The sequence below is a fragment of the Acipenser ruthenus genome, chromosome 48 (genome assembly GCF_902713425.1).
Source record: "Acipenser ruthenus chromosome 48, fAciRut3.2 maternal haplotype, whole genome shotgun sequence".
Lineage (NCBI taxonomy): Eukaryota > Metazoa > Chordata > Actinopteri > Acipenseriformes > Acipenseridae > Acipenser > Acipenser ruthenus.
In genome coordinates, this window is record NC_081236.1 from 2,257,503 (window position 1) to 2,269,648 (window position 12,146).

A 12,146-nucleotide genomic window follows, 5' to 3' on the forward strand; every position below is an offset into this window, starting at 1 on the left:
GAGAAAAAAATAAGTTACTTTTAGTTACATTTAAGAAAAGGACTATGGCTAATGTATAAAATCAGAAAGCGCTGCAGCAGTGCAAGTCAAGCCTCCCACAAAAGCTCTTTTCAGATCATCTCGCTAGAAAACAGCGTCAGAGGAGGGGAGTGGGTTCGAGAGCCGGACTTTCAGAGAATATTTCGATGTGTAACCAACAAAAAAAATAAGAACATAAGAAAGTTTACAAACGAGAGGAGGCGATTCAGCCCATCTTGCTCGTTTGGTTGTTAGTAGCTTATTGATCCCAGAATCTCATCAAGCAGCTTCTTGAAGGATCCCAGGGTGTCAGCTTCAACATTACTGGGGAGTTGGTTCCACACCCTCACAATTCTGTGTAAAAAAGTGCCTCCTATTTTCTGATTTGAATGGCATTACTGCCTCGTGTGTACAGAAGGTACACTTTTTTTCTTCCTCATCAGAAAAGCAATGCCCTGATCTGCATTCAGAAGAGCACCATCTACATTTTAGTTGGCTAATGGCTCCCTCGTGTGGGCAAGGAGTGAATATCAGCCTTAGATGAAAAAATGCTCCAAACGGGCTATTCTGAAAGTATATTCAGTACTGTATGTGTATACAGGCATTCAGACACACCGATTTCCAGAATTCATAAAAATCCAATAGAGTGTCACCTTTATTTAAATTTTATTTTTTATTAAAACTTTCAAGTTCTTGAATTGCACAGACAGACACACAAAACGACAAGGCAAAAGTACAGTGATAGACAGGGCGATTCATAAATGGTAACATTTCATTTCAGGTTTAAAAGCAGACAGACAGCCATGTGTTTGTGAATATGTTTTATAGTAGAATGTTATTTAAGTGTATCTGATGGATGTGTTGATGTAGGTGATGGTTTCTTGCTTCTCAAACTAGGTCCCAGGGAACCCGTGCCTTTTGGTTTTTATTCCAACTGAGCTCTCAATTACTTAACTATACGCTTAATTATTATTATTTGTTTATTTAGCAGACGCCTTTATCCAAGGCGACTTACAGAGACTAGGGTGTGTGAACTATGCATCAGCTGCAGAGTCACTTACAACTACATCTCACCCAAAAGACGGAGCACAAGGAGGTTAAGTGACTTGCTCAGGGTCACACAATGAGTCAGTGGCTGAGGTGGGATTTGAACCGGGGTCCGCCTGGTTACAAGCCCGTTTCTTTAACCACTCGACCACACAGCACATATAAAACTATAGATATTGGAATTTATAGTGTCTGAATAAATATTGGATGCAAGTGAAGGAATTTATTAACCACTGGACCACACAGTCTCCTATTTTGCTTAATTAGACATTTTTAATTATTTTCAGATCTTAAATAGTTGCATAACCACTTGAACTCTGCAGCTTTTTAGGAGATGAAAACAATTAAAAAGGACTAATTAAACAAATTGTTAATTCAAGTAAGGGTTTAGTTAAGTGATTGAGAGCTCAGTTGGAATAAAAACCAGAAGACACAGGGGGTCCCCAGGACCGGGTTTGAGAACCCCTGGGTTAAAGCAATGTGGCAGAAAAACGGTTCATTTTTACTGGCGAATACTTGAAATGGACAAACCAACACGCAGAACCTAGTCAACAATGTTCATGGTCTATAACAATGTTTTTTTTCTTATGAATCACCCTGTCAGTCATGTATCTAATATGTTGGTCACACTGATCCCTTGTAGGTCCCTCTCTGTAATTTCAAAACTCAAACCTCTTCACAGCACTCAGAACAAGTAAAAACAGACAATAGGGAGTGCAGCGTTCCCCTGAAAGAGGTTGTACTGTAGCTAACGAAGTAACTCCATAAATCTTACCTGCACCCTTCCATCGGTCTCAACTGTGGACTTTTAAAAGAATGTAATTTAGTCTTAAAACATGATATCTGGTACTACACTTGGTTGAAGAAATCTCTGTTTGCAAGCCATGCTTTCAAATAGTGTTACACTTCCTTGGTCACCTGCAGGGTGAAATTGCCCACACCGCTTAAAAGGCTTCTTTCCTGTCATTAACCAATCAGCTGCTTCTCCTATTGACCGACTTGCTGGGTGAAACGACGCAGTAAGTGTAACATGCGTCCTGAGAAGGTGGTATGGAAACTGAGAAGTTTCTTTAACAGTAGTTGGCCTACCGGATGTTTTAAAATGAAAACACATTTGAGAAATACGTAGCTCACACAACAGGTCATTATTTTTGTGAGCTACAATTACTTTAAAAAGAGCGCTAACTAATATTTTAAAATCTACCTGATTAGAATTAGCAACACTATCACTGGCCCTCCTTTTTAAATGTGGGGTGATATTTGAAACACAACTCTCTTGAATTAAACACTGTTGTTGCATTCTGGTGCAACAGCATTTCCTGTGCAATCTGTAGGAGAATGCGTGTGCCTATTCCTGGGAATGTAATCAAACTGGACAAAAGCCTGTAGAAAGACTAGTTGACAAACAACTCAGGGAATCACAACTAAGGAATTTGTCGAACCCTTGCTTCTAGTTAGACCTGCTGCAGACAGGGATACATAGAACCGTAGTTTAGTGATTGAACAGGACTGTGGAGCAGTTTAAAATTTTCGTTTTTACTCGGACTGCTATAATCTTCAGCAGCAACCAAAGTTAACTTTAGGAATGTTATTTTTGAAAAGGTTATTGAGCAAGTCTCTAAAAACCCTCCCTCACTCTCAGCAGCCTCTACTATTCTCACAAGCCTATTCTTACTCTCGCTAGTTCTGCGGTTCAGAAATCCAGCTCCGTGTTCAGGTATATTATTGCAACGACCAGGCAGGTGCTGGGAGTTTGAACAATCAGATCAATCTGCTCTGAATGAACCGATTCTCATATCACAGCATGAATAAGTCTGTGAGTCTGTAGGATTACTAACAGGAGCTGTAAGGGAGGAACAATGCATTTAGCATCAAACTCCTGATCATTGAAATTATAGACTTTAAGGGCAGTTCTGAAACCCAGGACTCCAAATTATTGTTTTTTATCTTTCTGAAAAAAAAAATTGTCCCTTTAGATTCCCTATTTGAGATTTGAAAGCAATAAGCAGTCCCAGTTTCCTTTTCTATTTGATGGTGTTTGCAATCATTCAGAGTGGTTCTGGGCTCTGTTGCTCCAGTACTGTTCTTGTTTTAAAGCTGCCATTCCCTTCTTTGAGCTGCTTTGAGCTTCTCTGGAGAATCCGAAGTACCAGGACTGAACAGCCTGCCTCTCTCCATTCAAATCGTGTGTCTTTCAATGTAGAGCAGGTGGGGCTGGCAGAGCCGAGTCATCACATTGTATGGAACAAGGACGGCTGCTCAGTCCTGGCACTTAGGATTGTCCAGACTAGCTCAGCAAGGCAGGAAAGGCAGATTTAGAGAAAAAGCTTGGCACTGGAGAAACATAACCCACTGAGAGGGATCACTAAAAGATAAAAGGGACAGAAACAAAGTAAATGGAATATGAAACGCAGGAAGTCTTAGTAAGAGTCTTGTAAGAACACGGGGAGGCTGCTGGTGTTCGAGCCCGCTTTCTTACTCCTCCAGTCTGTTCGGTTTCTGTTTCTGCTTTCACTGGCGCTTCTTCTCGTCGGCTGGCCTGGCGTTCCAGTAGTAGAGCAGCTGGGCCGCGATGATCCCGTTACAACATGAAGACACCACGTACGTCAGCGCCATTAGGGGGTCACCCGTTTCCTAGCAACACACAGGAACGTTGGAGCGTTACCAAAAGAACCTTGGAGAGAGTTTAAATAAGAGAAAAGCAGAGCCCTCGGGTTTACCTGCACAGAGGTGAATATTCTGGCCAGGGATCCTGCGAACAGCAGAAACACTGTGATAGCAGACAGCTGGCCTGTGTGCCCATTGCGAAAGTTAGTGCCAGCCTGGATCAACTGCAACGACACAAAAGAACCAACATCACCAACAGAATGAGAGCTGAGAGGCTGGGAGGGATGGAGGCAGTGTGGCTCTAGTGGTTAGAGATGAGGAGGGACTGGGAGGGAGGGAAGCAGTGTGGCTCTAGTGGAGCTGAGGAGGGACTGGGAGGGAGGGAGGCAGTGTGGCTCTAGTGGTTAGAGATGAGGAGGGACTGGGAGGGAGGGAATCAGTGTGGCTCTAGTGGAGCTGAGGAGGGACTGGGAGGGAGGGAGGCAGTGTGGCTCTAGTGGTTAGAGATGAGGAGGGACTGGGAGGGAGGGAAGCAGTGTGGCTCTAGTGGAGCTGAGGAGGGACTGGGAGGGAGGGAGGCAGTGTGGCTCTAGTGGTTAGAGCTGGAGGGACTGGGAGGGAGGGAAGCAGAGTGGCTCTAGTGGTTAGAGCTGAGGAGGGACTGGGAGGGAGGGAAGCAGTGTGGCTCTAGTGGAGCTGAGGAGGGACTGGGAGGGAGGGAAGCAGTGTGGCTCTAGTGGTTAGAGCTGAGGAGGGACTGGGAGGGAGGGAAGCATTGTGGCTCTAGTGGTTAGAGCTGAGGAGGGGCTGGGAGGGAGGGAAGCAGTGTGGCTCTAGTGGTTAGAGCTGAGGAGGGACTGGGAGGGAGGGAAGTAGTGTGGCTCTAGTGGAGCTGAGGAGGGACTGGGAGAGAGGGAAGCAGTGTGGCTCTAGTGGAGCTGAGGAGGGACTGGGAGGGAGGGAAGCAGTGTGGCTCTAGTGGAGCTGAGGAGGGACTGGGAGGGAGGGAAGCAGTGTGGCTCTAGTGGAGCTGAGGAGGGACTGGGAGGGAGGGAAGCAGTGTGGCTCTAGTGGAACTGAGGAGGGACTGGGAGGGAGGGAAGCAGTGTGGCTCTAGTGGAGCTGAGGAGGGACTGGGAGGGAGGGAAGCAGTGTGGCTCTAGTGGAACTGAGGAGGGACTGGGAGGGAGGGAAGCAGTGTGGCTCTAGTGGTTAGAGCTGAGGAGGGACTGGGAGGGAGGGAAGCAGTGTGGCTCTAGTGGTTAGAGATGAGGAGGGACTGGGAGGGAGGGAGGCAGAGTGGCTCTAGTGGAACTGAGGAGGGACTGGGAGGGAGGGAAGCAGTGTGGCTCTAGTGGTTAGAGCTGAGGAGGGACTGGGAGGGAGGGAAGCAGTGTGGCTCTAGTGGTTAGAGATGAGGAGGGACTGGGAGGGAGGGAAGCAGTGTGGCTCTAGTGGTTAGAGCTGAGGAGGGACTGGGAGGGAGGGAAGCAGTGTGGCTCTAGTGGTTAGAGATGAGGAGGGACTGGGAGGGAGGGAGGCAGAGTGGCTCTAGTGGTTACAGCTGAGGTTAGCATTAGCACATACCCGGCTGATTACAACGGCTGGCATATTTGTGGCTTGCATCGTCGTGACAACAGACCTGGGGGTAAGGGGCGACAGCAACAAGGAGACCAAGGCTAAATAAACTGCTATAAACCCAAGACCTAAGAGAAGAGGAGAGAGGGAAGCATTAGTACAGACAGGAAAAGCAGGCTGCTCTTTAATTGTTAGGTAACCCTCAATTAAAAATGACAAAGCAAACAGGAATTTCAGGAATAATTCTGCTTTGCCATGTATATGACACATTTTACAAACAATGTCGGAACACAGCACAGTTTGGATCACCATCACAAAGGCTCCCATTAGCAGCACATCACAGAATGGATCTTGAGTACCTGCTTCACTGGCAATTGGTTTGTCCTATTTTGCCTCTTTCACTTTTGAGTACAGAAGGATCTCAATTAACATCAATAACATGATGATTCATGAATATTATGACATCCACAGCTATTACAATACTAAAAGCGTATTAAAAGTGAGAAAGACTTCTAGTTGAAACGTTTGTCATTGAATTTATGAAGTTTCTTTTAGTAAACAGTAGTCTACTGTTGTGGCATTGTTCGGCAAAATAACAAGCTGTAGATGTAAATAGGAATAACTTATAAGCAGGGGTTCACATAACTTTTAACATAGTACCAGCAGAAATGGTTTGGGACGCACCAAAATTAGGGGTCTTCATCCCTGTCTAGCTTCACCTCCAACAGTTCAAACAATTGGGCTGGCCATGTCAGAGACCACAATAATAGTTTCTTGATGTTTGAGTAGGAGTCCGGATTGCTGATTATTACAATTTTACAAATCATCTCGCATTCTCGGTTTATTTCAATATCCTACCACCATATTGCCGCCCTGGAGATTCAAAAGCAAAACCCCAAACACTTCATCACTGTGAAAGACTTCACTATTTTTAAAAGGTTTGTAGCCTCTTTTCACCAACCCAGACGCAAGATTTGAAGTTTGTAAGCCCTTGCGTGTGTTTTTATTTTTAAATTACAGAAAATAAAAGAAATCAAAACCTAACTCACACATGGAGTAGTAACTAAAACTTTTCACAATCCTTAAACTAACAAAACTGGACAGTGAAGCTGTTTACCAGTCACCAAACATAAACAGTACGACACAAACGAAAAAAAGGTTTACACACTACTTTCTATACCACAGTCTTTTCACTGCGACAGCCTCTGTTCACACAGACCGGAGACTGCCTTGAACAAACATGTAGGTCCTCTTATATACCTGTCTGCTAATCCCAGGCAGGTGATACCAATTAAAATCACAACAATTAAACAGGTAATCAAATTAAACTAATTACACCTGTGTCTGTGCGAGCATTTACCTGGCCGGGACGGAAATTAACTCTATCCCTGCCAGCCACCAACACATTTTCTTCAGGATTTGCCCTGCCACAGTCACTTTATGAGTGTTTTATTTATATAAGGATATAACTGAGGGTGAAAATGGTTTAGAAAATGTATTTTTTGTATTAAATGTAACAGCTTTCAAACAGACACCTCCTCTCACCCCCACTCAGCTTGGGAAGCAAGGGATCAATGACGAGCTTCCTCAATGCCACGCCCTGTAACTGCATCCCTCTTCTTTGAATGGATGGCTTAATAGAATCCCTGCTATCATTGGTTGTTTCAAGAGCCAATTAAAAGACAATTATTTATCTTATGAACTGGAGTGGTTCCACCTATCACTCTCCATTTTTTAATAAAAAGTTGAAGCAGCCAATGATAGCGCTAGCAGGGAGGGACTGTAGTTAAACTGGAAACCGTCTGGAGATCGCAGACAGAGCCCAGAGACCGCAAGTCTGAGGATAGGCAGGTATGGCTCACCTGGCAAGCGGGAGCACCCTCGCTGCCTTTATGAAAAACGCTTTCCTGTTAAATGTACTGACGTACGGTACGCCTTTGCACCTTAAAGAACAATATGGAAGTCTGCATTTTTCTTTATTGGTTCGCAGTTATGTGAACTCCTGCTTATAAGGCTACATGCTGTACAAGCCTATTAGCAATTATATAAACAGCAGATAAGTGAATCCAAAGCACTTGTCATGCTGTGTATTAGGTATAATTAGAGGCCACATTGAGAGTATGTGACTGTGTATAAAATGTGGCCTCTCGGATCTGATCAATGGTTATGATGTGCTGGTACACTCGAGATACAGGCTGCAGGGATCAATACACAAGGAGGTTAATGTGGGGAGCGAGGGCTGAGCTGTAAATACCTCGCAAAGCATTCCCCCTGTAGTGCTGGATCAGGAAGCCAATGACAACCGTCTGAAGCATCAGGAAGAGCGCCTCTCCCCACGCACTGCCAGGAAACACACACAGTGAGAACGCAGCACTGCCACTGAAACACACACAGTGAGAACACAGCACTGCCACTGAGACACACACAGTGAGAACACAGCACTGCCACTGAGACACACACAGTGAGAACACAGCACTGCCACTGAGACACACACAGTGAGAACACAGCACTGCCACTGAGACACACACAGTGAGAACGCAGCACTGCCACTGAAACACACACAGTGAGAACACAGCACTGCCACTGAAACACACACAGTGAGAACACAGCATTGCCACTGAGACACATAGTGAGAAAACAGCACTGCCAGAGACACACACACACAAACACAGTGTGAACACAGCACTGCCACTGAGACACACACAGTGAGAACAAAGCACTGCCACTGAGACACACACACACAGTGAGAACACAGCACTGCCACTGAGACACACACACACAGTGAGAACACAGCACTGCCACTGAGACACACACACACAGTGAGAACACAGCACTGCCACTGAGACACACACAGTGAGAACACAGCACTGCCACTGAGACACACACATACACACAGTGAGAACACAGCACTGCCACTGAGACACACACATACACACAGTGAGAACACAGCACTGCCACTGAGACACACACAGTGAGAACACAGCACTGCCACTGAGACACACACAGTGAGAACACAGCACTGCCACTGAGACACACACAGTGAGAACACAGCACTGCCACTGAGACACACACAGTGAGAACACAGCACTGCCACTGAGACACACACAGTGAGAACACAGCACTGCCACTGAGACACACACAGTGAGAACACAGCACTGCCACTGAGACACACACATACACACAGTGAGAACACAGCACTGCCACTGAGACACACACATACACACAGTGAGAACACAGCACTGCCACTGAGACACACACACATAGTGAAAACACAGCACTGCCACTGAGACAAACACACACACACTGTAAAAACACAGTGAAAAAACAGCCAGCAATAACACACACACACACAAACTCCCATTTATAAATTCCTTCACTTACATCCAATATTTATTCAGACACTATAAATTCCAATATCTATAGTTTTATATAAGATTTCTAGGTTCGCCCTCTAGCGTTCAAAAGATGCAATGACATGTTAAACAATCACCTGGTCTGATTGAAATCAATGGCAATCTGACTGTGCAAGTCATTAGGATCAAGTACGTTGTGTAAATACACACGTCCCGTGGCTGTGGTACATCTGCAGTAAAATCCCTGCTAGCAAAAAATTGAATCCTTGAATCACAGGGCATCCCTGGAGAGTACTCCTACTGTATGTACTATAATAGAGTTTTTTTTAAAGCGTTGAAATAGTTTTTTGCTTAGTAGTGTATTGTACAGTACCCCTGTAAACCAGCACACTGTATAATCCACCACAGTTTTCAGGTCCAAAGCGATTCGAGAGGTTTTACTGCGATTGCATTGAATTCACAAGAGGTTACCTGAAGGGGAAGCTGTTTGCGATGCTGTAGGCCATGGTTCCTGTGATAGCCAGCAGTTCAAGCAGGATGGAGTTGAAACTCAGCCCCTCAGCACTCTTGGCTCCCAAGAGCTTGAAGATCTGAGGCAGCTTCACTGCACGAGTCAAAGAGGAGAGACAGAGAGAGATACACACAGAGAGATCAGCACTGATACACAGAGAGAGACAGAGATCTGTGCTGATGCACCCAGACAGAGATCAGCACTGACACAGAGACAGAGATCAGCACTGATACACAGAGAGAGAGAGACAGATCAGCGCTGATACACACAGAGAGACAGTATCTGAGGGTCTGCCATCAGCTTGAACAATAATCAATTACTGTGAAATTGAATTCATTATTTAATCATCGATAACTATTAAGCACTCAACAGCGCTAAATTTTGAAATGCCAATTTAATAACAAATGTTAAGACTAGAAAAAAGAAACTTAAAAAACTTCTCATTGAATTATGTTTTTTTTTTTTATTTCTTGACAATTAATTTAGTGACAAATTATTATCGATAATCTTAAAGGGACTGTTTCGCCACACTGCGCTACAGCGGCCCCTGCTGGCCAGACGCCCAGTGAGTTGAAGCAGACACCTGCAGGGCTGGCCTTTGTCCTCCAGGGGGCGGTAGCTCACATCTGCTGTGGAGCTCCTCGGTGTAAAGAGGCGACTGGGGATCGGAGGACCCCCGCTGACCTGCAGTTCTCCTGAGCTGTTGTGGGGAGTTGCTGTGGTGAGGGAGCGTCATCGGACATACCATCAGTAGAGGATACTCACCCATCACAGAGCCTGCGATGATGCCGATTCCCAGTCCTTTACTAAGAAGGATCTTCAAGCAGGGCACTGCAGGGTTAAAAAGAAGGCTTAACAGACCACACACAAGCCCTGCACTGCACAGAAGGGCTGTTAGGCTCTCAGAGGGCCACTTTACACCAGAGAAAATTGAAAGCAGGTTTTCAATTCTACACTAGACAACTTTACATCATAATACTAAGAGTAAAGAGCTTCCAATTGTCCCCCTTTTATTTTTGTATGAAGTTCGTAATCATTCCGAGTGCTTCTGATTATTGAATGAATATGATTTTGTCGAATTACAGCGATGGAAATAAGACTCCCATTGCATAGCAGTTTGCTCTATTCCTGATTTTACTATGAGTTTAGTAAGACACACCCGAGCTTGTTACCTATACACTCTGGCTAATCAAGCTTGTAATAAAACCTGGAAGGGCTGAAACTGCTATGCAATAGGAGTCTTATTTCCATCCCTGAATTATGTTAGCTAATTTTACCAATTGTCCTGGCTTTGGTAGCTTTAGCAAAACAACATGCATTAATGGGTTAGACATTTCGTGTTTGATATACATTATGTTGTAAAATATAAAAATATGCATTTAAATCAGTAAAGAGGAATTTAAGCTGCTGACAAAGATTCAATTTAAGTCACAGAAAATGACTGGTATGTACTGCAATACTAAAACAAAACAGCGCTTCGTTTATAATCAAAATGGTTAACTGGTTTTGTTTTTTTTACTATGTAAGTCCCTATGGTATCCCTAGTTTTGATGGCAATGAGGGCTTGCTCTCAAAAAGAAGAGTCAATGCATACGCTTTGAAGCGCTTCATTGTTCGACCTTCATCATCATCATCATCGCTTGTAAGCTCGATACTGATTGGTCCATCGCGATTCACGGTGTCCATGGAAACATAAGTCCGGAAACAAAAAGCCCACAGACGTCTAACGTTTTACTCGACTTACATACGTAATGATTTGGGGAAATTGCCTCTATTTTACTGAGCAGCTTGAGCACAGAAAGTGTATTGCAGGCACAATAAAGGGACACCAGATGGCGCTGGCTCTCACTATTTAAGACGAATCAATATTTTAGTAATTCAACCAAAATATTCATATGTTTGAATGTTTTTTTTTTTTTCTGAAAAAAATATACTTGTAGCATTTACCTAAAGTCGTGACAGTACAGTAGTCCCAAAACATAATGCTGATTACACATATCTGAACGAGCCAATCAGACAGCGCCCTCAACACGGAAGTGCCGAGATGACCGAAACCAATTGATTGCCAAACTCAAAAACCAACCAGAGAGCAGACATTTGACAAGCTGGCCAATTGACATTCACATTGGGCGGGACCACTAAATATTCCAATATCAGGTTGAAAACACACACACAAGTTCGTAATTCAAATGCAATATCAAGCTACGATTTACAATAAAGATGCACGGTTTGAGTCGATATAAACATTAGAATTATATCTTTACTTTTGTTTAAGTATTTCAAATTCAGACCAGCACATAAAGTCATCAGACAAAAGCTACTAAATGAATTTGGGGAAATATTTTTAAACAGACTTTTTTTATTTTTTAAAAGCAAATATATAAACGACAAGGTGTGCTGTTAGTTTAACTTGCAGAATTTGCTGAAACAAATACCCTTCCGTGTTTCCGAGACTTCCCCCCCCCCCCGATATAACTAAACACACGCCGAATAATTCCGTGTCAATGCATTTCAATTACAACTCACCGTCCAGAAGGTTGAAGTTGACAAAAAACTCATCGAAACATTTTTCTGGAATGAGAAACTTCACCAACAATTCTCTGAAGGGCTCCATCATAAGGGCACCCACTTTGGTATTGGGAAACAACAACTTCCCGTGGCTTCACTGTCCGATGAGGAAACGGTATAGGAAACATGGTGCAACAGAAAAAAGGTTCCGTGACTTTAGTTTGTTTTTATTTTCCTCTTTGTTGAATTTAATGGCTTCTTTTCTTAACCCGACATTTCCTTGGTATAAACAAATATGATAGAATACAAATATAATTGTAAAACATTTGCAAACCATTTATGAAACTTAAAAGAAAACAAACTAAAACCCGTAATTAACCCTTATTTAAAAAGATCCCTCCTCACACTCTCCCCCTTTCCTACCCTCCTTCTCAGCTCTCAAGTCAATTCAAATGGTCTTTATTGGTATACTTGGCATATAAACCGTTGATGAAGTCAGTACAGAAGATATACATCAATATACA

The 12,146-nt window shown here is 43.7% G+C and overlaps 1 protein-coding gene across 1 annotated transcript; it reads right to left on the reverse strand.

Annotated features, from left to right (window-relative positions):
• Positions 1–667: 667 nt before the first annotated feature.
• LOC131721193 (mannose-P-dolichol utilization defect 1 protein-like) lies at positions 668–11,794 on the reverse strand. Its single transcript, XM_059014558.1, has 7 exons — positions 11,641–11,794; positions 9,880–9,945; positions 9,075–9,207; positions 7,505–7,590; positions 5,260–5,378; positions 3,786–3,896; positions 668–3,699 (listed from the first exon to the last, which is right to left on the reverse strand). The coding sequence occupies exons 1-7, from the start codon at positions 11,729–11,731 to the stop codon at positions 3,577–3,579; spliced, it is 729 nt and encodes a 242-aa protein (XP_058870541.1). The 5' UTR covers positions 11,732–11,794; the 3' UTR covers positions 668–3,576.
• Positions 11,795–12,146: the final 352 nt, after the last annotated feature.

Bases quoted from the DNA above. Each gene is read 5' to 3' on its own strand.
- LOC131721193 (XM_059014558.1), bottom strand. From the start codon at position 11,731: ATGATGGAGCCCTTCAGAGAATTGTTGGTGAAGTTTCTCATTCCAGAA. The intron at 5,379-7,504 runs GTATTTACAGCT...CTCTTCTCTTAG, and splicing joins CAGGGGGAATGCTTTGCGAG to GTCTTGGGTTTATAGCAGTT. The intron at 3,897-5,259 runs GTATGTGCTAAT...GTGTCGTTGCAG, and splicing joins CAGCCGTTGTAATCAGCCGG to TTGATCCAGGCTGGCACTAA.